The following is a 24,044-nucleotide window of genomic DNA, read 5'->3' as shown; positions in this document are numbered from 1 at the left end:
TAAAATGTCCACATGTTTTATATTTTGTTATATATTAACACAATATCAATGTTTTACAATAATGCAAACACTTAAAAACAAATGTTTCACCAAACAGAGAGTGCCCATTGAGGCATCTTAACTGAATGGAGACATGCAATATCTGTCACTTTATTCTTTTTTTTTCACTCCTTGAAATATAAAGTAATATTTTCTTTCGAACTAGGGATACTGGGAATTGCTATTCAGTTTGATTGGCCACAAGTATAAAACCGCCACGCTCTCCATTTAACCAATCAAATCCGGAGGGAATGTTGGTAAAGGTGCGGCTGTTGGCAGAACGATCTGTAAGAATAATGAAAATCAAATGTTTGATGAGTTAATGGGATAAATGTACCGGATTGGCACGCATCAGTTCATCACTGCATTGGCATTGTTTACACACACACACACACACACACACGCACACACACACGTTATAAAACGGTTTACAAAAGCTATCTCATAGACAATGGGAGAGAAGGGAGTAAATGAATGCAAACAGAATCGGTATCTAGATTGGATTAGATTTACCTGAAATTTCAATATGACAAGCATTGGTGTGATTACAACGTTTACATTGTATTTGTTTAAGTATATGAATTTGAAACAATCTGGTCCAAATGTATTCTTTTAAGATGAATTTACTTACAGTTGGAAGCAGTCCGATTGTTCTCTAGAAGTAAACTATCAAAAGTAAATAAACGACACTTCTGGTGCTTCTCCACTTCTGCGTAGTTTTATGTACAAAGTATACAAATGTGTCCATTGTTCACAAATATAAAGACACAAATATAATAGACTGTCTCTAAAGGCACCTGTCACGGCAACAGTATTCATTATTGTTAAAAATATATAAGTATCGGTACGTTTTTTTTTGTCATGAAATATATCAGCTAGTGTACAGACATTTATATGTATAATGTCTTACCTTAGGTGGAAATGTAAAGGTCACCTAATGGTAAAAGAGAAATTAAGTTTTTAAAATGCCAGACTGATGAATTGCGATTTTGTTTATACAACTACAACTTTATACAAATTTAAACATGATAAGATGTGTGACTGAAAAAAAACGGTTTACCAAAAATTGAATCAAATTGAATCACTGGAAACGAGTGCTCGTTTAAAGTGTGTTTTTCTTTGCTGTATGACTTACTTTTGGTGGCACCGTCCAGGGTTTAATAGGTTTCTGAAATAAAGAAATGTTGTCCATTTCACAAAAATTACATTTCTTAAACTTCCATGTGTGATTAACTGGATGGAATGCCAAGCATATAGACTTAAATGTGAAAGCTATCGATGCATACTCTGCATGATTTTACCAGTCCATACACAAGAATGTTCGCATACACAAGCGAGGAGGAATGTTTTTTGCCTCATTAATTTATTGAGAAAACGGAAAAGGAGTAGAAATCAACAGCAGTAGGAACAAGAACCAAAACAACATCAACAAACAACAACGACAAGAAAAATAGTAATAGTACAAGCCAATAGCACAATGTTTTCTATAGTTAATTAAAATATGGTTGTATTGAGTTAAGATACATATCTGAATTAATATATGCACCAAGTATCTAACTGATTATGTTCTTATAAGAATGTGGTAACCCAACAAAAGTTATCCAGTTAAATCAGACACAAACACACACACACGGAATTATCAGATATATATTTAAAAAAAACTCACAATGGAACGAATGGTCCATGGCTTGATGGTCACCTAGAAACATAAATAGGAAACTGGTCCATCACCATGTTTCATCAACCGTTCTGTGACCGTTTGGTATTCTGTATTTTATACTTCATGTAAGAGTTTTTTATTACCACGTGTCCTGATGTTATTAACCATCTTAATCTTTCTTGTCCATTAGAGTTGTAAAGGATAAGTATTGGCTATAAGAAAACACAAATTGCGCCAGTCCTTGCGATAATTTCTTCTGCCCTAGTCACTCTCATCCGGCGGTTTACCAAAGACATCCACCCCCTCTCATGTTGCAAAGAGTCCTATTCATATATCTTATATGCAGTTCATTTATTTATGCTATAATTAGATGGAAACAAAAGTGCATGCAAGTAAACTGGGCAATATTCCTGCATGCACTGAACATACATACAGACATATTGAACGTGATAGCTAATTTTGATACACGTTCATATACACTGTACGTTGTAACATACATGTATTAAGGGCAATATACCTTTGTCACATCGTGAGCAATCGTATACTGTTATATATAATATAGAACATTCATCTATTCATATTCGGGACATCAGCAACCAGTATTCATTATTGTTAATAATAAATAAGTATCGTTACGTTTTTTTTCAAGAAATATATGATATATTATTAGTGTACATACTTTTATATGTATAATGTCTTACCTCAGGTGGAAAAGTAAAGGTCACCTAATGGTAAGAAAGAAATTAAGCTCTTAAAATGCGAAAAGTTTTGCGAAACGTACACGACAATAGCTCCACTTAAAAAACAGTGATGAATGACGATTTTGTTTCTGCAAACTACAACTGAAAATTTAAAGATGACAATATATGTGACTGTACAAAAGTGTTTATCAAAATGACAAACTGAATCACAAGGTACGAGTGGTCGTTTAACGTGCGACTTTTTTTGCGGTATAACTTACTTTTGGTGGCACCGTCCAGGGTTTTATGGGTTTCTGAAATAAATAAAAAATGTTGTCCATTTCACAAATGTTACATAACTTAAATGCTCTTGTGTGATTATAAATGCATGGAATGCTCAGCATATGGATCTACATGCGAAAGCTACCGGTGTTCTGCACGTTTTTACCAGTTCACATACGAATGGTTGCAAGGACTCGAGGATTTTACCTCATCAAATTATTGAATCAAAAAAGGAAAAAAAAAAACACCACCACCACCACCACCACCACCACCAACAACAATATTATTATTATTATTATTATTATTATTATTATTATTATTATTATACACAGCACAACTTACTATAGAACGTATGGTCCATGGCTTTATGGTCACCTGGAAATATAAATGGGAAACTGATCAACCATTCTGTGACGTACAGTATGGCATTCTATATTTTATACTTTGATTTAAGATTTTTTATCGCCATGTATCATGATGTTATAGAACCACATTGGCTTTAAGCATCTTCCACAACGTCTACAACCTACATTGTACCTTTGGAATCGGTGGAAAAGTTCGAATTGTGATCTGCAAAGAATAGAAGGTGAATGCAAAGAAGGTGAATAAAGAGAATGGTAATGCACCAATTGTCTTGCTGTTATTATATTATATTGCAAAAGGTCATGATTAATCATGCACCAGTACAGAAATGAATTGAATTGAATACTGATAAATAAAAATAAATCAATACAAAATGAATAAATAAAGTTATCAGAAATCCTTTCATACATTTAACCCACTCTACATGCCCTCTCATGCCATAAAATCATCATGCAAAGGACTAAAATTTACTTATTTTTCTAAATCCAATTTCCACGTACTTAAACAATTTTCAGGTTCCGATGGACTTCCTATTAGTGACTGTTTCTAAGTCCATTGTTATGTACGAGCTTCTGTTTTGAAGTTTCTCACAAAGGTTTCAGGTTGGAATCCAACTCACCAACTGTTGGGATTGCTACTCTTATGATAATGCATAACGTTGCTTACGGACAAACTGACAAAGTACAACTTTTTGGCGGAGGAAGTTATCACATTGTTGTCCAAACATTGTCTTATAAGGCGCTTCTTTCAAATGAGCTAAGGTGTACTTACCTTTGGGGGGAACGTCCATAGATTTGGACTCGTCTGAAAAAGGAAAACAACCTTCAATTGCCAACCTGTTACAATCGTAATTGGGTGGCAGTTATTTCAAATTAAAATGGTATTCTTATTTTGAAAAGACGAAACAATAACCTTAATGCGATTTAATTCAATAATTGCTACCGGGATATTTGTAATGGATTTTTAAATGATAAAAGAATGTACATTGACACAAGCAAACATACGTATGTATAAACGTAAACAACAAAAACGAAAAATCGCTTACCTCGCGTTTATTTCGAAGCTGGAATAAATGCATAAATCGAATCTTCCATTGCTTTTGCCCAAGGGTGAGCACTGAAATTAGACATTTGGTTCGAGTGTTATCTGAGATTTCAGCAGCCAATATTTGGATATGTCCACAATGACCAAATGGGGGTCACAGTGGTTCACGTGCCTCTTTAGTTTGGGGGTTGTCCATTTCTCAGTCTTATACATTCCTAATATATATATATATATATATATATGTGTGTGAGTGTGTGTGTGTGTGTATGTGTGTGAGTGTGTGTGATAAGGTTGACCTCGTTTATTATTTTATGTATATATATAAATATGCAACCGGCAATCTTGGATCAGACAGAATTTCCCTGCTAACGTCTACAGTGTGACTCATTGGGGTTTCAATAACATACAGTAACACGGTGATCAGTTTTTTCCATTTATTAAGCCGTCAAAACCAAATGAAATCTCCCCGCGAGACTATAGTTTTTGGATCAAATATTTATAACAAAAATAATGTTTATAAGGCTAACTGCCCAGCTCAGTTTGATGGATTATCAATAAAGCCCACCTGAAGTAAGAGCTTATCACTTGTATATTGAAACAGGGGTATTTGTTACTTATTCTTTAAAAAAATTGCACTCACAAGTTGAAGGTTTCCGTTCACGGATCACATTGCTCCCAACAAACACCGCTGATGCATAAACCAGCAAAATGATGAAAATCCAAGTTATTTTGATATTCATAAGTAAGGTGAAGCGTAAAAGTCCTATCCGTAAATTTGAATTTCCTTAATAAAAAACTTAATTTCTTCCTTATCACGAATTATTGCTTGGCACGACTTTACACTTAAACTCGATGAAGAGCACGTTATCTGGCCTTGAATTTATTTATGCCACAGTTTTAGATCACTCACGTCCTTGTTTCTAACCTTACATGACGCCCAGCTGATAAAGTCTAAAGGCCAAGTCTCTTCTAATACGTGAGCTAATACACGGGAAGAATGGGGGGGTGGGGGTGGGGGGGGTGGAGGGGAGGAGTCAACCATATGCCTTCTTTTAGTTTCAGCGGTACTCAGCAGTCATTGTATAAAGTTTATGTAAAGAGAAAATAGCATAATAATAATAATAATAATAATAATAATAATAATAATAATAATAATAATAATAATAATAATAATAACTACTTCATTCATGTGTCCTACATATTAAAATCACAGTAAAATCCCTTCTGTCTACAATTTCATATTTGCCAAAGGAAGCAATGCAAAAAAAAAAAATAAATAAATAAAAAATATAAATAAATAAATTTATTAATTAATTAAAAGAATTAAAAAATAAACAAATAAAATAAGAAGAAAAAAATAATAACTTCTGAAAATACAGTTTTATGTCCTCAGGAAAATCCTAATTTCACCGGGTAAGAAAAATTTTTTTTTGCCTTTTTTATTAAAGATAAATATCATTAATTAATATTACCAAAATAATCCATCGCCCCCTCCAATTGCCAACACCCTTGGCACAGTTTTAAAACGCTCGCAACCTGGAGCTTTAAAACAAACGAAGAAAACAACAACGCCATAAACTCTAATAGTTGTGACTGAAATAAGTAGTAAATAAGCAACCAAAATAGCAGTTACGCACAGCGATCGTGAGTGTCGATATTTTAACTTACAGGTAGTATCTATTTCTGATTGATCAACGTTGGCAACCGGAAGTTGTTTAGATAGCTGCTATGACTAGTAGAGTAGTTTAGCTTATTGTTTAACTATTTCTGTCATAAAGCCATTAACTAGAGATAAACAACAAGGTATGGGGTAACGCGATGTCACCAAATCGAGTCAAGAGGCCCTCTAGCTTGTTGGGGGGTGGGGGGGGGGGGGGTGGAAGGAAAGCTTCCTAGCTTACTCCAATTGTCAGCTTTACAGAGACGATGAGCCAGTTAAAGAGAAAAAAACTTAACACTCAACGTTGGTCTTAACGCTTTGACTATAATCTTTCTATCCCCATTACTTAGAGTTCACGATAAAAGTGTTCATGTTCTCTACACTTGTAACAGATAACTTGTGAGTATCGGTCTAAAACAATTGCTTTCTTATTATAAAACTGACACTTCGTGACACATAAAGCGACAACTACTGATACATCTTGGGTCAAATGTTAAGTCTACAATGTACATGTTTAAAGCAGGGTCTTTCGCTCCGACAAAAGATCTTATATGAAACTGACCCTGCTTGAAATTTAATCAATAGGATTTAAAAAAATTGAATGATATGTCTTATATGACGAAACTGGGAGTCTGTGTAACGCTCTCCAAATTCATACAGGTTAGGGCTATCTTGAACGTAAGTGGGTCTTGTACAAATCAATGGGAACCAGGAACTGTATTACATGGACTTTCCCGTACACGACATCAGGTCCAAGAGTGTCACGTACCGGTATAGCTGAAAATAGATTTTATTTCTTTCTCCTCTTTTTGAGACAAGCCCATTTTACGTCACTTTAGAAAATATAGATGGACGAAGTGGCTTGTAAACAGTTCTCAAGTGATCGAATGAAGGTGTTTTCGTATATTTTATGGTTTGATTGTTTTATTGATTTACCATCAAAAGCCATTTGGATGTGATGGGAAGCGTATAAAAGAACGTTGAGAGAATATCTGTATTCGATTGCACCGTTGAGATGACAGCGATCTTCGCATTTACCGTATTGATTGGCCTATTTTGTCGTATTTTGTCTGATCCAGGTAAGACTCTCTCTGTCTCTTTGAATTTTTTTTTTTTTTTTTTTTGTATTTCAAAGTTTTTCTTCGACGTTTCATCTCTCTCATTCTCTCTCTCTCCCTGTCTCTCACATTCATAATTAAGTACTCAATCCGTATATAGTATTCGGAATATAAAAAGAGCCAACTTCCAGATTCGTTTATGTTTGTAGACTTTTAGCTATGGTTTCCAAAAGAAAAGGGAATATATATTTTGAAAATAGCTGAAAGCTAATTTGTTATTTTAATGCACAAAAACTTGCCTCAATTTTGACAGTGGGGAATCTTTATTTCAGTCGGACAATGCGACCCAAACCGCATCAGCAACCAGTATCTCCGTGACGACAGCAACGCGTGCGCATTCTACCAATGTGAATATCACGGCACCAGTTATCTTCGACCCACGTTCCACGCATGCGCACCCGGCACAAAGGTGCCAGAAAAGTACGGAGAATCCGCCGCGTATCCGGACTCCTCAAACCCGTGCGTCCTGCGCGTATGGAACCCAGCTGACTGCAGACCCAGGCCGTTTTGGGGCCCGTGGGGGGATTGGAGTGCCTGCTCAAAGACTTGCGGGACAGGGGTTGCCACAAGAGAAAGACAGTGTAATAATGGGCCCGGATGCCAGGGGGCGGGGACCCAGACCCGATCCTGCACCAATTCTCAATCTTGTGAGTATCTATTTTCACACATCTATACCAAATGAAAGCCTGCATCTGGTGAAATTAAGATATTTACTGGTTAACTTAAATCGTGCCTATAAAAATGGGCATTTAGACCGCGATATGGGATTCTAGATGGCGATTTATTCAACGGTTTTGGATGCTGTAAACCTTGGCGATAAAGAGAAAAGTATGAAGTTCCAAAAATTCTGCTCTAATGGTCGAAAGTGCATTTTGTGTCTTAACAATGTTTCTTGCCTCATATTGGAATTTTGCCAAACTATAGAGGCTTCTAACGGACATCGTGACATTTTACAAGGTGTTTTTTTCATCTATTTATTGCTGTATACCATTACGATGGGATCTTTTATGATACCCGTAGAGGACGAAGTTAGTATTTGCCAAACAAAAATATTTCCACGAAATGGTTTAAGCATACATTTATTACAGATATATTTTGACTGATAATTAAGACTGGAGATGTACGTTTTGTTCCAAAATGAAACACTTATGCTAGAATCCACTTATCGTTTTCTTGCTTAGGTTGCCCACCTGGGTTTGGTGTTTTCGGTAACTCCTGTTATTCGTTTATTACCGTGTCCGGGAGGTCGCCATCTTGGGCGTTGTCCAGGGCAATTTGCCAAAATGCGTCCGCTGACCTCGTTTCCATAGAGACCAGCGAAGAGCACGAGTTTATCAAGACTAACCTAAGACGTAAGTAAATAAATATTTTTACTGTATATGACTGGCAAACTCCTCTCCTCGACAAAGAACAAAATTCTCAAAACAATAAGAGCTCGTTCCGAAACTAAAATGCGAATAAATTTTTTGTCTTCATTTCATCATTAACTTATGTAACTAATACCCCATTCACACTACAGTTGCCAAAATGCGCATTTCTATAATTCGGATTTTTCATAAGGAATCCGATTCGGTATTGCGTTCACACTCGCTAAGCGAATCCGAATCCCATGTTGAAAATTTCAGGTTTAACTTCCTGTTTTGAACACTCGCGCATGCGCCGCACAGGAAATCTTAAAATACCAACAAAAATTTGTGACGACAAATGCAACTCAAAAGACATTCCAGCATTCTTGAGAAGTACAAGGTGGCAAAATAAGTTTGTTTCCTCATGTTGTAGTGAGTGGTGACCTCCAAATACGTTTGGTGCAATCGCTAAAGTAATAAACAAGCGTTTATAGATATCCGCACTTATCTGCACACATGCGCAGTAAGATCTGTAAAGGTGTCGATTCCGGTAAGTTATCCGGATCGCGCTTAGAAATCCACCTCGCTTGCAGGATTTTGAAAATGCGCATTACAAAAATCCTCTTGCGTTCACACTACTGCATTTATTCGAATTGTGACCTAATTCGCAATTTATCCGGATAACTGAGCGTAGTGTGAACGGGGTATAATGGATTTGGGCTCCGTATCTCGAAAGGTTCGCAATGTTGCGCATGTGCGCAAGTGTCTCCATTCCATAACCGATTCTATTTCGAGATACGGGGCCATGGAATCGAGACGCTTGCGCACGTGCTAAAGTGTCTCGATTCCATGGCCCCGTATCTCGAAATAGAATCGGTTATGGAATCGGGACGCTTGCGCACGTGAGCAACATAGCGAACCTTTCGAGATACGGAGCCCTGGGCAATGGCCGATCTGGGGGTCACAGCGGGCACGCATCCCTGTTTTGTGTTGCCTGCTTAAGGCATTTCCCAAAACAGGGTCCTAAATAGTAAAATTACCCAGGTCTGCGCCTACAGTTTTGAACGTGGAAAGCCACAGAAAATAATTTTGAACATTGCTTCCCAATTTAGCAAAACCATGAATTTGTCAATGTATCAGATGTGATCTTTTTTTAAATTTGATTTTATATCGGCATTTGGGTGTAACTTATTTTGTTATTAAACCTTTCAAAAATTCACCCTGGATAAAATCCATTCTTCTAAATAAATACTTTAATTTCATTCCAGCCATCACCCCACCAAACAGGTTCATTGGATGGTACGTGGGGGGTCGGCGTCTTTCGATTAACCCCGTCACTACACGCACTGGGGCGCCAGTGAACTCTAGGGAGGCCCGCAAGCTCCAGTTTTTCTGGGTACCTACAGGGCAACAAGTGGCTTATGATGGCTGGACGAAGGCGGCGGGCGTGCCCGGAGACTATCAGCCTGACGGGAACGGTCCTTGCATGGTCCTCTGGATTGGAAGGCGGGATTTTGTTGACTACGAGTTTGATGATTACAGCTGCAATGGCAACGTGGGGGGCTATGTGTGCGAAAAGGCACTGGTTTAGCTATGAGGATAGCATACACGCGAGCCATCCATTTTGCAAAGTATATCTGGCGAAATTATCTGTAAAGGAACTCTCCGTGGAATTTATCCGCAATGATGAATTTTCCAGTGTTAAAGGGAAATTTTATACCAATTACGACTCAGCCTCAACCCGTCCCTGCCTTTGTATTTGGTGTCTTATTCCACGTTTAATTTCATTGATTTAGTTTTTAAATGACTGGCCAGTCCAGTAGAAAGACATAGCCTTCGCGATTTTCATCTTCATGGCCTCATTTTCAGACAGGAAAAAGGGGTGATGTTTGTATCACGGTCCTGTATCACTGTAATACAGACGTTGCGACCTGCTATAAAAGCTGAAAAGACAGTAGCGACACTAGGTACGCTTCAGATAAACGTTTATTTCACATAATTTAAGGGGTCTTTTATCGTCGTTAAGGTATAAATTGGGAAATATAATAAACTTTCAAGGATATAGATTTGAATCTGAGGGGTTTTCAAAGGCATGCAGAGTTCCTTTATTAACCGGTACCATTTTTATATGTTGTTATAAGGCTTCAGGAAAAACGAGAGGTTGATTTTATCACTATGAATCTGCCAATGCCAACTGAACAAATTTAATTTGATATGGATTTATTTAAAGAAATTGAACGAGTGTACACGTAAGTCACCTCACCGTTCCAAGTGTAACGGGTTTAGAGAACTGTTGTGCTGGATGCATGGTAATACTGTACTGATATATTAATTCGATAGCACAAAAAAAAAAAGAAAAAAAAAACATATTTGATATGATCAACGTAAACTGACTTGCAACAATTATTATTGAAAACAGAAAATGGCGATATGCATTTTGTGAAATTTTCATTTTTTCTGAAATTAAAAGCACACAGCATGAGAAAAAATTGCTCTGTAAGATTCTTTCGCCCTGACCTTAAACGCGACTGTTAACATTTACAGTACTGGTGCAATTTCTTTTTTCTCTAAATATTGTGGCTAAAACTTTATACATGCTTTTGTGAAGGCAGTTAGAAAAGCCCGCCGCACGTACAGTAGTAGATACATTTTCACGCGCCATACTGCTGGCCTCGCGAGAAATGTAGAGTAGGTCCGGCCTTTAACAATTCTACCTTTTTAAAAGGTTAAAATAAGTCGAGGCTCATTTAGACGAAAATATCTATGCACACTTTCTTTGTGTTATTTCCTGAACATTCAGACCTGTCCTAAAACTTCATGTAAAAAAAACATATAGCTGGTTCAACTGGGGTTCGAACCCAGGACCTCTCGCGTGTGAGACGAGCGTGATGGTCACTACACTATTGAACCTCACGAAACGCTAGCGGAGCTTAATACATTGACATAAATATGGGAAAGAGCCCTTCCACTGTTCTATCTTGAAATAATACAGCAACATCCAATATTTATTGAAAAAACATCCAATTTTGCATCATTTACAGTGACCGACTTAAAGATAATATAAGCGTTTGCCAAAAAACTCCATATTTTCTGCCGTGCATACATTCAATGTTCAGTTACTAAATTAAAAATATATATATATACGCATGCCATCATATGGGTGACGTCATAATTGCGAGTTTGGGGTAAAAATTGAAAAAAACCCGGTTTCTCAAATTAGTGCTCTAAAACCTTGCAAGCAATTCTTCGTAAAAGTCTAGTTCACACATTTTGGCGTCGATAAAGGAAAATAACGCCATATTTTTTATGAAACTTTGTAATTAACGGCTAATAACTCCTTAACTTAACTTAAGATAGGTTTGCCACTTTTGGGTCAATTGTGTCAAATATATACAAGGCAAATGAAATAACCCAATGATGCTGAATTTAAAACGGAACAGTCTTTTTTAATATATCTCTCCAGAAAATACATGTATGAAGTAAGAAACGATTTGCCACTTATAGGTGAACGTACATGCATAAACAACAAAAATTCAATTAACTTTGTCGAAATAAATCGACGTTGCTGATCTTTGAAAGGAACATGCATATTTGTACCAAAACAAAGGTACCCCCAGCACTCAGCAAAACAAAACAATAACAGCGGCTCGGACTGTTAACCTGAATATTAAAGGCCCATGCAGTCACAAATCAGTTGCGATGCGTCGGGGATGAGTAAAACCCGGGAAATTTGAACAAAATCTTGAGACAGATCTCACGATTTTGCACCCGTCGGAGGCGCTCTCCGGACGCCTGCGGGTTGTTGCAGATTTTTTAGACATCGCCACACCCGTCGCGGTCCCCAACTTTGAACTTAAAATTTTAAGATTGCTCGCAAGATTTTTCACCCATTTTGGGCATCCCAGACACAATCTCCGATGACCTACGATGCCCTTCGATTAATCGGAGGCGTCCTCCGAATAATCTGAGACTAGTCGCAAGATTCTGTGTGGGATTGGAAAATCAGGTTGAGATTCAATGTCTGCGAGTAGTCTCCGGCGCCCTCCGACTGAATCGGAGGCGCCCTGCGACGATTCGTACGCTTTATGTGATCGTCTCCGACGAATCGTACGGTGGAATCGTAGTAAATCGCCGTGTATATATATAATAATATATATATATAATATATATATATATATATATATATATATATATAATACAGATGACCGAGGTCAGAAAACCCTCCTTTTCCCCCACATATACCCAGGGGGAAAAAATTACAAGAAAAGACGCTCTCAGAAATCGTCTCCGATCGCCTCCGATGCAATCGGAGGCGATCGGAGGCTAATCCCACGATTTTTCGACAAAACCGGGTCAAAATCCTTGAAAAAATCTCAGACAATGTGACTGCTTCACTTTTATTAGGATTATTGCTAGGATTGTTCAAGGATTCTTTATTTTCTACGACGACCCCCGGCCAAAACTTATCCCCGACAGATCGCCTACATTGTGACTAGGCCTTAAGATGAAATATTACACGAAGGTGTAGAGATGGTACCTTATTCATTACAAAGGGTCTAAAACTTATAAGATCACCTTTTGTATTTCCGTCTACTAATAAAATACTCGTATTTTTCGTGGCTCAGTTTTCTATTTTGCTTATCATATAGCTGTATAGCTATCAGAACTTTTCCAGTGTGCAACACAGTATGGTTTTTTACGTTATTATTGCTCTGCATTGTCGCATCTCCTTAGATAAACGCGCCCAGATGTTTAAGTTCCTTTAAACCAGTTTTCGGGCAAACCTGCATAATGGCACGTACACGTACGTGTGACGAGGGGTCGGTCTTCCCGTTTATATTGCGTGGGCATGTATTTTATGTGACTATTTAAATCAACTCTGGGCTCCCAGGTGCTCGTTGCAGTTCTGACGTTCATACTTTTGAGGAAGAGCCTGCAGCAGGATGAGAGCGTTCTTGCTGTGCGTCGTTGTGTGCTTTGTTTGTGACATAGCGAACGGGGCCAAGGAAACACGCGGTGAGTTTTTTCTTTTTTTTCCTTTACCAGAAGTAAGTAAAAAGTAACCAAGGCAGTATGCTAACATATGTGCTTAATTGACCCTTTGTGATTTTTTTTAAATCTGTACTGTTTTGCTTTCGTTTTGGATTTGAAAAAATGTTTGGACTTAATATGGTTGGTTTTAACAAGAAATTCTGAGGTAAGAAAGTTAAATAGTCATAGTATGCAAATAATAGGAAAAGAAAATAAAAACATCCTTCCCTTACTTAAATCGTTGTGGTGACGACCATTTTGTTCAATCTTTCAAAAAGCACAAAGTTTCCAGTTCCGTTGTATTATAATTTTGAATTCTTGCGCAAAAAAACTTTGTTTGAATTTCATTATTTACAGTTTTGGGGAATTAAGCAGTTTTGATTACTACAATTGCGATGTCTGACTATGTATTATTTTGCCACGTTTATATAATCCTGGAAATGAATAAATAACTAATCCATGATTATATAAACGCCAGAAAAGTGCCAGAAAATAAGGGGCAAAATTGTTAGGGAACAATTTCTTTTTTTTTATATCATGCAACTACACACTTCATATAATGTTATGTTTTATCGTTCTGTATATTTTTTGTCCATCCCCTCCGGCTATTCTCTTAAAAAACTGCCATAAACGTCGATGAGAATTGCAAATCTGAAAATTGACCTGTTATCAGAGGTTAGGCTGATACCAGAAGGCTATACCGACATGACTTTAAGGCCTATCCTACCCGCTTTACTTTGCAGATAAGCGCATCTCTAAGCCAGGCCTCACGACATACCATGTGCACCTTTCCTTTGAATTTTGTTTTAGAGTATGAATAGAAGCATTTCACAGTTAATGGTGCATAAAGGAGAATTTCTTGAGCCAAAAACCATACTAAACGAATTATCCCGGGGTAAACGGCATTTTCCTCAAGATTTACCAACATTTAATATCCGTTCCTGAACAGCAAGTACGTCACGTTCGGATCACGTGGCTGGCACGTTGCTATGACGTTATAATGTGGTAGCAACGTGTTAGCCACGTGATCCGAACGTGTCGTGTTTGCTGGTCTAGAAATCACTTGACTCTGACACACTTTTGGTAAAAGGCCAAAGATCAAAACCTGCGCATAAGTGGAGGTTATCCAGATACACCATTTATTCCATTAACTCGACTTCCAGATATCGCAGGACCCTCGTGCCGTGATTCGCTCTTTTTACAAACTGTGTCAAGATGGCTGGCTACCGATGTTAGAAAGGTGGCGGCGAAGGCGAGGCCATTTGTCTATAATTTTATGTTTTAAAAGTTATTATTGTCCTCAGATAAGTTCAACAATAAGCGATCCATGCACTTGGAATGACTTTGCAATCCTACATTGTATGCATTTAACAACATGGCATTCACAATTTTATATTTTATATTCACAACCTTACGTTAATAACGTATGTTCACTATGGTATAGTGGCAATCAGCTCTTGAGAGTTACGTCCCCAGCTAAAATTGCACCGCAAATACAATCTAAAACAATGAAAAGAAATTCATTTTATAAAAAATTGGAAAGGGTGTCAACGTAGAAGACGTGTGAACATAATTACGCTTGTGAAAAGCGTGTGTGAAATACACTGCTGAAACTCAAATACATGTAATTTATGTGATGTATATGATTTCTGTAAATGTTTGGGTTCGAAAACAGTAACAGTTTGTTTGAGTTTGCAAGATAAGTTGTTGGTTACTGTTTTAATTTTCGATCTATTTATTTATTGCTTAGACTCTTGAGTAACTATCATTAACGAGACTCTTCTATTCTCGTCAAGAAACAAATAAATACTGTAGTTATTATTTTTTTTATAATAGTAACCATGGCCGATATTTTCAACATATTGTGAGAGTTGAATACTTGTTCATCGAAACACTGACATCTACATCACATATATTTGTTGTAAAATAGTAATAGTTTTCTACAATTATTTGATTTCAGGTTCCCGCCTCCTTTCCGTACTTCGCGGCACTGACGAACGGGCTATCCTACCTGTAGATGTAAGGAACTATGTGACCCCATTCAGAGAGACACAGCGTAGGGTCTGTCACGTCATCGGATAGGTGTAACCATGCGGGGATTTTCGCTAAGTGCAATCAGTAGAATTAGGTTTATTGTCTGACACGCCTCCCAAGAGCAGCTGGAGGGTAGTTCAGCAGAGCTGACAAGAAAATTAGTTGCTCCTTAACTACCCAAGGAGACGTGTCATTTAGTGTAGTCGATTGCAGTTAGTGAGAGCCCCACAGAATTGGACCGATCCAACAAACACGATGTGTCTATCTGAATGCTCCCTATGTTTTTTGTGTATTATTGGTCGGCATACATATTGTTTTTTTTATTCATTCATTTTTAAAGTGTTTACTAATTGTTTACTATAAATGTATGCATTTAACAAAGTTTTTAATTGTGACTTGGCGATAATCGGTTTGCATAATCATATGATTGTTTTTTAATCGTTTTTCTTCTAACACACACACACACACACACACACACACACACACACACACATATATATATATATATATATATATATATATATTGTTTTGCCTTTTTCCTTCAGCCGTCGCCATGCTTAGGGGTAAGTTTAAGAAATAATAGATTCCCTTCACTATTTTTGCAATAAAGGATAACCGAGTCATGCATGGTAAGAAAAGCCTTATTGAGGACAAGTATAAATAAAGTTTATTGGTTAAAACTATTATCTGTTTGCTTAAGGCTTAACGTTACTTTTGACATATCCCTCGATCAAATAGTCTAACCATATTCGTTTTGCTTATGAGACCATCATTCTTTTTTAATAAAACATTTTGTCAATCTGCCTGAAAACTTATAATGTATATGTATGTACATTCGAGGTAAAGAAGAATATTTTCTTTTCCCCAACGAATTAACTTCATTTTTAAAACATTCCAGGGGTCCTGTATTCCATTTTCGGTAAGAAACTATATTTTCTAATCCGAAGCAGAATGATAAATTTGCAACAAACAATTTCTCTCTTTTTAAAATTTTTGTAGCACGTTTGTTTTTAGAATGTACTAACCGTTTACTATAAATGCGTGGATTTAACATATTTATATGGCTTGTTGAGAATCGGTTTAAATGATCAAATAATTACTTTAACCTTTTTTGTTCTAATATATATATATATATATATATATTTTTTTTTTTCAAAACACACGGAAACTTTAATAATCCAGACAATCGTCCCAAATGAGGTAAGAACCTATATTTTCATATCTGAAGCAAACTGCTTTTCAGAGGGATAACATTTGAGGTGCTATACAGGTGCTCGAACACTGAAACAAAGTCATCTATAAAAAACTACATTTGCACTCGAAAGCGGCAAAGGAATTGATTTAAATAGCAGTAATCTTTTTTTTATTTCTATATCTATATTCATAAGATGTTTTAAAGCTTTAGCACGTGTTCCTCAAGTTTTATTGACAGAATAAATCTATCGAAGAAAATAACACCGCAGCAAGAAAAAACATCAAATATATAAATAAATATAACTTCGCCTTTTCCCCTTTTCAGCTTCCATGTTCAAGATACCCATGGGTAAGTTTTTTTTTAAATAGATGCTCTTCTCTGCTTTTGCAATATGATACAGCCGAATAGAAAACCCTTACTGAGGGCATGTGCATATACCGTATAGTGGTGAAAACTAAAGTCTGTTGTTCGGGTTTAACATTATTGATAAAAATAAATCGATAATATATTCCCAGATCAAATACTCTTAACCATATTCGTTTTGATTCTTACTCAGACCTTATTTTCATTACTGATAACATATTCCTAGATCAAATGATTTTAACCATATTCATTTTGAGCTTTTTTATTATGATTTTTGCCAATCTGTATGTACATTTAGGGTAAAAAAGAATATTTGTTTTCTCCAAAGCATTGATTTTAAATGAAAAACATTCCAGATTCCATGTGATTGGCCACTGCCGGTAAGAAGCTATATTTCAGAATAAGAGGTATACTGATAACTATTGCAATAAATAACAGGCCGGAGTATGATTTTCTTTATGTTAATTCGCACGGGATAACACTGGGATATTAAATGAAGTTGGCCTTTAGAACTTGTATCTAAATGTGCACATTTTTATGATAGTTTGATGATATTCGGTTTACATGATTAAAGAAATTTTTAGTAAAATCTTTTTGTCTTCTAACTTAAACGTATGAATTACTATATGTATCCAAAACACTTGGAACATTTCAGACAACCAAGCCATGGCCAAATAAGGTAAGAACGCGTATTTTCGTAACTGAAACAAATTGCATTTCAAAGAGATGATATTTTAGGTATTTTACTGAAGTGTCAGGGGCTTAAACTCTGAATCATTCTTATCTGTAAAAAATAGATTTGCACTCGGGATTGGCTAAGGAGTTTACATAAAGAGAAATTATAATTGTCAATATTTGTAATTATTATTATGATACTCATATGATATTTCAAATGGTTGACACTTATTTTATCCTCAATTTTTTTTACTAGTACAAATTTGTAAGAGAAAATAGTTCAATATAGATGCAATGAAACCACAAAAATTAAAAGTTATATATATATATATACAACGTGGCCTTTTCCCCTTCAGCTTGAATGTTTACTATATCCGGTAAGTTTGAAAAATATATATATATATATGTATATATTTTATTTTTTAATTTTTACAACTGTGGGCATGTGCATATATGCCGTGTAATGGTGAAACTAGTCTATTTGTTTAAGGTTTAACGTAACTAATAACATATTCCTAGATCAAATAGGTTTAACCATATTTGTTTTGTTTTTTAGATCATAATACAAACATTTTTGATTGTGATTTTTGTAAATCAATGTGTTAAGTTATAATGAATATGCATGCACATTTAGGGCAAACAAGAATATTTGTTTTTCACCAAACATTAATTTTATTTCAAAAACATTCCAGATTCTTTGTCTTGATCCGATTCCGGTAAGAAACTATATTTTCAAATAAGAAGCATAATGGTTAAGTTGCAATAAATGATTTCTCTCTTTTTTAATAAGACCACAGGAGATACTCTTTTTAATGTGCTAGTCCTTAACTATAAATGTAAGCATTTAACATAATTATTCATGGCTTGGTGACAGTCGGTTTTACATGATCAAATGATTATTATTTAATCTTTTTCCTTCTAACTTATATGTTTGCATTTCTATTGAACACACTTGGAAACATTCCAGACAATCAATCCAAATGTGGTAAGAACCCTATTTTATATCTGAAACACACTGCATTTCAATGAGATAACGTTATGAGGTTTTACACTGACATGTGAGATGTTTTAACACTTAAACATAATAACCTGTAAAAATCTTAATTTGCAATCGAGATCGGCTAAAGCCTAGATGACATTTGCCAAGGCACCTAGTGTAGATGCCGAACTCCCTCCGTGCAACTTCCTTGAAGACTGATAAGGTCGGTTACCCCCCCCCCCCCCCCCCCCCCCCCGCCTCCGTGTTTTTGACATCAAAGTGGTCAGAATAAGGGAACGCAGGACCTCAAATTCATACAAGTGAAATATACTCAGATTTTATCATTTTCGCTATTGCCATGCCTTATAAAACCACCAAAGAGGTAGCGAATGATACCAACAACGGGTTAAGCAATCATAACCATCACTTCAAGTCCACCGAGTAATGCCCGTATTTGAACTGTTCAATGTCACCTACGATATTGCATCGGTTTATGGATATGGCACTTAAAAACTTTGTCAAAAGATTTAGGGAGCCGTGAAACCGCAATACCTTGAACCCAGCGGGCACTCAACGTTGATTCAACATTGAGGATAGGTTGAGATGATGTTGATCCATCAATATTGATAGATCAACAAGATCTCAACATTGAATCAACCTTTTCTTGTCAAACAATTGTCAATGTTGATAGATCAACAGGGTCTCAACATTGATTTAACCTTTCTTTGTCAATCAATTTTCAATGTTGATAGATCAACAGGATTTCAACATTGAATCAACCTTTTCTTGTCAACCAATTGTCAATGTTGATAGATCAACAGGGTCTCAACATTGATTTTACCTTTCTTTGTCAATCAGTTTTCAATGTTCATAGATCAACAGGATTTCAACATTGAATCAACCTGTGTTTGTAAACCCTTTGTCAATGTTGACATATCAATTGGATCTCAACATTGGGTCAACCTTAACTTTTAACCTTAATCATAACCTGGATAATAGTTTTAAATGATTATCTCACTAGAGAGGTATGCATAGTTGTAATTACCCCTCATAGGAAAGTTTGGCGTAGTCAAACGATATTTTATGGCGATAACAATCTCCAGAGCTTATTTACGCACATGCGCATTCTGCACATGCTCAATTCTACCTGGAGGGGTGGTCCCAATTGAGGCACATGTTGCTACTTATACCAGGGGACGTCACTGCCTGACCCATTTTGCGCTCATTCTGTTGTCGCGCACGATACGTTGAAGCTACAAGTTATCTCCGACTTTCAACTTAAACCTTCAGTTCAGAAAATTTCATCGGCTTTTCCTTCGATGAGACCTTTCCAGCAGTTCATCGATATTTCGAACCGTTACAACACGTTTACAGCATATTATATCAGCGAAAGATTATGTACAAGTTCAAGCAGGGAGTAGCTGTACATGTACACTGTACGTAGTACATCTGCCGACTATTAGGCATATTTTATATTTAATTTTTATCCCTAAGGCCATAACATTTAATGCAGGCAACAATTTGCCACATTGTTATTATTGTTAAAATTATTAGGATAGTGAGTTTATTTAATAAAAGCGGCCTTGTTTGGCCAAATCACGAACACCCGATAGTTTTTGTTGCATTCTCTTTTGCTATGAACGGGAATATGCAACTTTGTGATGCACTGGGATGGAGGAGACATAAAAAACGCTTGTTTTACCCCTTTTTCATTAAAATTAATTTTGTGAAAAAAGCGGTCGTCAGTTTTTTTTAAAACTTTCCAGATTTGATGTTCAGGTTATCTTTAAGAAAAAGAAAAAAACATAAGGGTCACCAGCCTTACTTTATGGCAAATTGACAAAATTTTACTCAAGGTTGAAGAAAAAGCTTGAAAAAGCCAAAAATGCCTGTTTTTCTGGAAATTTAAGTTAGCTGTGAGAACTGGTGACCCTTTGTTTTAGTATTCTTAAAATTTTAACTACCTGATGTGACGTTATAATTATTTTAGTAAAGCTAATTTGTTGTTTAATTTTTATGAGTAATTACCGTATGTGCCTGCATACTTGTATAATGTAAATGAAGTGCGGGACTGTTATTAAGTGCGAGACTCCGGATAACATGAACTGATGCAACACGTGAGTGTGGACAGTGTGCAACACTTTTACAGTACAAAAACTGTACTTTATTAACAGTACTTTGTGAGGCCACACTATCAGGAGGATCGTTCAACAGATAAGGACATGGAAAACGGTGACATTGCGTCTTCAAAACCCCACACTATCAGGAGGAACGTTCAACAGAAAAGGACTCGTAAAACTGTGACATTGCGTCTTCAAAACTTAACTGTCTACGAATCTGTTAGAATTTAACTGTATTTGACAAATGTTAAAGTTTATGCAACATGATAGTATTACATGTAGTTAGTGTATGTAGTGTATGTTCATTGTTTGTAGTATATTATATTCATAGTTAAATTAGTTGTTGTTTGTGTTTTTTTTTTGTTCGGGCTGTTTTGGTCCGTAACACTGAGCATCAAACTGGAAAGTTTAAAAAAAATTGGACGACCAATAGGTGGATACAGGGGCCGGTCCCGGGGTCTGGACCCCCCCTTTTCTTCCGAAATTACCTTTTTTTGTAGGTAATTTTCCTAATCCCCCCCCTTTTCAGATCTGAGTCTTTTTATTTCAAGAAATGCTTGATATCTTGGAGAACACCTTCAGCCATCAGGCAAATTTCAATCAAATATCCTGATAGCCTAATTGATATGTCAATGTTAATTCAATTTTCAAATTCAGCTTTATTTCAACATTGATTCAACATTGAGGTATCAATGTTGATTCAACATTGATACCTCAAGGTTGATTCAACCTTGATGGTTCAACGTTGATTCAACTTTCATAGTCAACATCATATCAACATAGTTTCAATGTTGACTGTCAACGTTGATTCAACATTGATACCTCAAAGTTGATTCAACCTTGATGGTTCAACATTGATTCAACTTTCATAGTCAACGTTATATCAACATAGTTTCAACATTGACCGTCAACGTTGATTCAACATTGATACCTCAAGGTTGATTCAACCTTGATGGTTCAATGTTGATTCAACTTTCATAGTCAACGTAATATCAACATAGTTTCAACGTTGACCGTCAACGTTGATTCAACATTGATACCTCAAGGTTGATTCAACCTTGATAGTTCAACGTTGAGTCAACTTTCATAGTCAACGTAATATCAACATAGTTTCAACGTTGACCGTCAACGTTGATTCAACATTGATACCTCAAGGTTGATTCAACCTTGATGGTTCAACGTTGAGTCAACTTTCATAGTCAACGTCATATCAACATAGTTTCAACGTTGACCATCAACGTTGATTCAACATTGATTCAATGTTGATTTGCCCGCTGGGAACGAGATCGCACGGTCACCGCCCCCCTCCACACAGACGCCAAACGAAAAGGGATTACCGGACGCTATACGTGCAACGCACTGCCATTGCATGGCAAATGTAACCTAGGCTTCAACAATGTCCGTAAAAAGAAACCCTGATCCCTCAGTATATTATAAGTAAAGATTTGTTATGAACAATGCAACCGTTGTGAGGAGATTTTATCCATAATGCGTTAGTGCTCATCTTTAACTCGGCATTGTCATACCAGTATCATCAGACGTGTAATTAAAACCATCATGTTCGCCTATAACTCTACATTGTCATATTAGTGTAAACATACATTAATTTACAGGTGGACCTGTCGGGGAAGATCAGCGACTTGTTGGGAAGATAGGCCCCATAGTGAATGGAATAATGTTAATCAGTCTCAAACAAAAATAAAATGAGCAGCAGAAATCATATTTGCAGTTGTTCCGTGTTATAATTATATATATTACAGTTTCTCACGAGATGCAAAGAACCGCTTCTTGATGTTTTGCCGCGGAAAACCTGATCACTGACGTGGACAGAATTAAATTATAGACCCATGTGAGCATACGCCCATTTCCAATGTCTAGGGTTATGTAACTACACCACCCCTACCTACCCTTTACCAGGACCGCTGAATAATTTTGTGCACTTGTATTCAACGCAGAGGGCCGGATGTGCAATGGATTCCATTGACAGATTCATGGTCTAAGACAAAAATAAAATGACAGCAGTAATTATATTCGCAGTTGTTCCATAAAAATGTCCATCAAGCTCAACTTGTGAGGTTTACGTCACTCACCAAAACGAAATTTTAATGGCGCATTTTTGTTTGTTCTTTTTTCGTTTTGTGTTCAGTTTTACGCTCGGCGTTTTTCGGAAATGGCTCGAGCGTTTTCAACCCACTACGTGCGCATTTTAGTGGTAGTTAAATGGCATTTGTCTCCATTGTCAGCCCTTTCCAGCAGCCGGTTCTGCAATTGTAAGACTTGTCACTTCCTCCTTTTTTTTTTGCAGCGACCGCCATATTTAAATCACATGTTAGACACTCGGTTTCCGATGGAAAGACGTCAATATCGCGCATTGTCAATGTATTATCTACCTGTATTATCCCATGTATTATCTATAACTGAGCACGTAAGACGTCGAGGTGTAAGGCAGTGTACGAGGTTGGTCTTATTTATGTTGATTGTTTAAAGGGATAATAACTCTTCATTTTGGCCAAAAATGAATTTTCCTGGAGTATACAACAATTTTCCCATACTTACCAATAGTTAATGAATCCATTTTTACATTCAAAGTTAGCCCCTGGTCTTTTTCTAAAAAGTTTGTTTTTTTTTTTTGTTAAAATCTCTTAAGAGATTATAACAGAGCATAGCCATCAATGGAGGCCAGATATCATAATAATAGCTATAACTGCCGTTTTTGTGGAAAAACAGAATATATTTTATTTCAATTCAATTCAATTTATTTCTGTACTGGTACATAGATTGTCATGACATTGTACAATATGATATACTAATGACGATACAATACAGTTAGTGCATTACCATTTCTCTAGTTGGTATTATGTTGCCTAACCATTTGTGAAGGAAAAAATAATCTTTATATAATGAACATACGTACTAGTAAAATTACTCATAAAATATTCTATCTAAGCAATGAGATAAACCTTGGTGTGATTATAAATTTACCATAAACATACTATAAACATGTTACACAAAAGGATATGTGATATGTTTAAACTTAAAACCACAGTTACATAGCTGTTTACATGGCTGTTTAAGGCCAGTTTGATGGCATAGATAATTACTATTAATGACAATTACATAAGACAGATAAGTAAATAAGTTACACAGATATAAATATTGTGCCATGTTCAGTCCCACTGCCGAGTCACTTCTCACAACAGTGGGACCATACACTGACATTTTAAGGGATATGCTAAGAGTTACCAAGCAGAGCAACCAATTCACTTCTTTTCTTGAATGATTTGATTATAAAGTTGGAGAGGGACACTAAAGTATCTTTGTTGGCACTGTTAAATACATGGCATAATTGACTGTCTGGTGACCTTATATCAGCTTTTAGGATTGAGGTTTTACTAAAAAAGGTGACTCGGTCTGCTTTGTACATTGGGCATTGGAATATAAAAAGGTATTCATCT

The 24,044-nt window shown here is 36.3% G+C and overlaps 3 protein-coding genes and 1 non-coding gene across 6 annotated transcripts; 2 read left to right on the top strand and 2 right to left on the bottom strand.

The window, feature by feature from the left end:
- Positions 1-11: 11 nt before the first annotated feature.
- Positions 12-4,946, bottom strand: LOC106167832 (uncharacterized). Of its 2 annotated transcripts, XM_087014294.1 has the most exons (12): positions 4,709-4,946; positions 4,070-4,140; positions 3,796-3,828; positions 3,199-3,231; positions 3,004-3,036; positions 2,661-2,693; positions 2,401-2,424; positions 1,706-1,738; positions 1,175-1,207; positions 950-973; positions 671-694; positions 12-324 (listed from the first exon to the last, which is right to left on the bottom strand). In XM_087014294.1, the coding sequence occupies exons 1-12, from the start codon at positions 4,806-4,808 to the stop codon at positions 268-270; spliced, it is 498 nt and encodes a 165-aa protein (XP_086870420.1). In that variant the 5' UTR covers positions 4,809-4,946; the 3' UTR covers positions 12-267. The 2 variants fall into 2 exon arrangements, with proteins under 2 accessions (XP_086870420.1, XP_086870421.1); XM_087014295.1 differs by lacking the exon at positions 3,199-3,231.
- A 1,711-nt stretch (positions 4,947-6,657) lies between these two features.
- On the top strand, positions 6,658-10,681 carry LOC106167830 (uncharacterized). Its single transcript, XM_013546713.3, has 4 exons — positions 6,658-6,807; positions 7,119-7,493; positions 8,028-8,198; positions 9,461-10,681. The coding sequence occupies exons 1-4, from the start codon at positions 6,744-6,746 to the stop codon at positions 9,781-9,783; spliced, it is 933 nt and encodes a 310-aa protein (XP_013402167.2). The 5' UTR covers positions 6,658-6,743; the 3' UTR covers positions 9,784-10,681.
- A 348-nt stretch (positions 10,682-11,029) lies between these two features.
- On the bottom strand, positions 11,030-11,102 carry Trnav-cac (transfer RNA valine (anticodon CAC)). The gene has a single exon. It is a non-coding gene; the product is annotated as a tRNA-Val (tRNA).
- Positions 11,103-13,050: 1,948 nt separating this feature from the next.
- On the top strand, positions 13,051-22,311 carry LOC147761540 (uncharacterized). 2 transcript variants are annotated; one of them, XM_087013557.1, is made up of 10 exons: positions 13,051-13,208; positions 15,184-15,242; positions 15,803-15,820; positions 16,777-16,800; positions 17,172-17,195; positions 17,471-17,494; positions 17,847-17,867; positions 18,183-18,206; positions 18,458-18,475; positions 22,203-22,311. In XM_087013557.1, exons 1-10 carry the CDS (start codon positions 13,136-13,138, stop codon positions 22,242-22,244), a joined length of 327 nt encoding a protein of 108 aa, XP_086869683.1. In that variant the 5' UTR covers positions 13,051-13,135; the 3' UTR covers positions 22,245-22,311. The 2 variants fall into 2 exon arrangements, with proteins under 2 accessions (XP_086869683.1, XP_086869685.1); XM_087013559.1 differs by lacking the exon at positions 15,803-15,820.
- Positions 22,312-24,044: the final 1,733 nt, after the last annotated feature.

This window comes from Lingula anatina, chromosome 5 (genome assembly GCF_051362555.1).
Source record: "Lingula anatina isolate TDL-2025a chromosome 5, LinAna3.0, whole genome shotgun sequence".
NCBI lineage: Eukaryota > Metazoa > Brachiopoda > Lingulata > Lingulida > Lingulidae > Lingula > Lingula anatina.
This window is presented reverse-complemented; position numbering and strand designations above follow the sequence as displayed.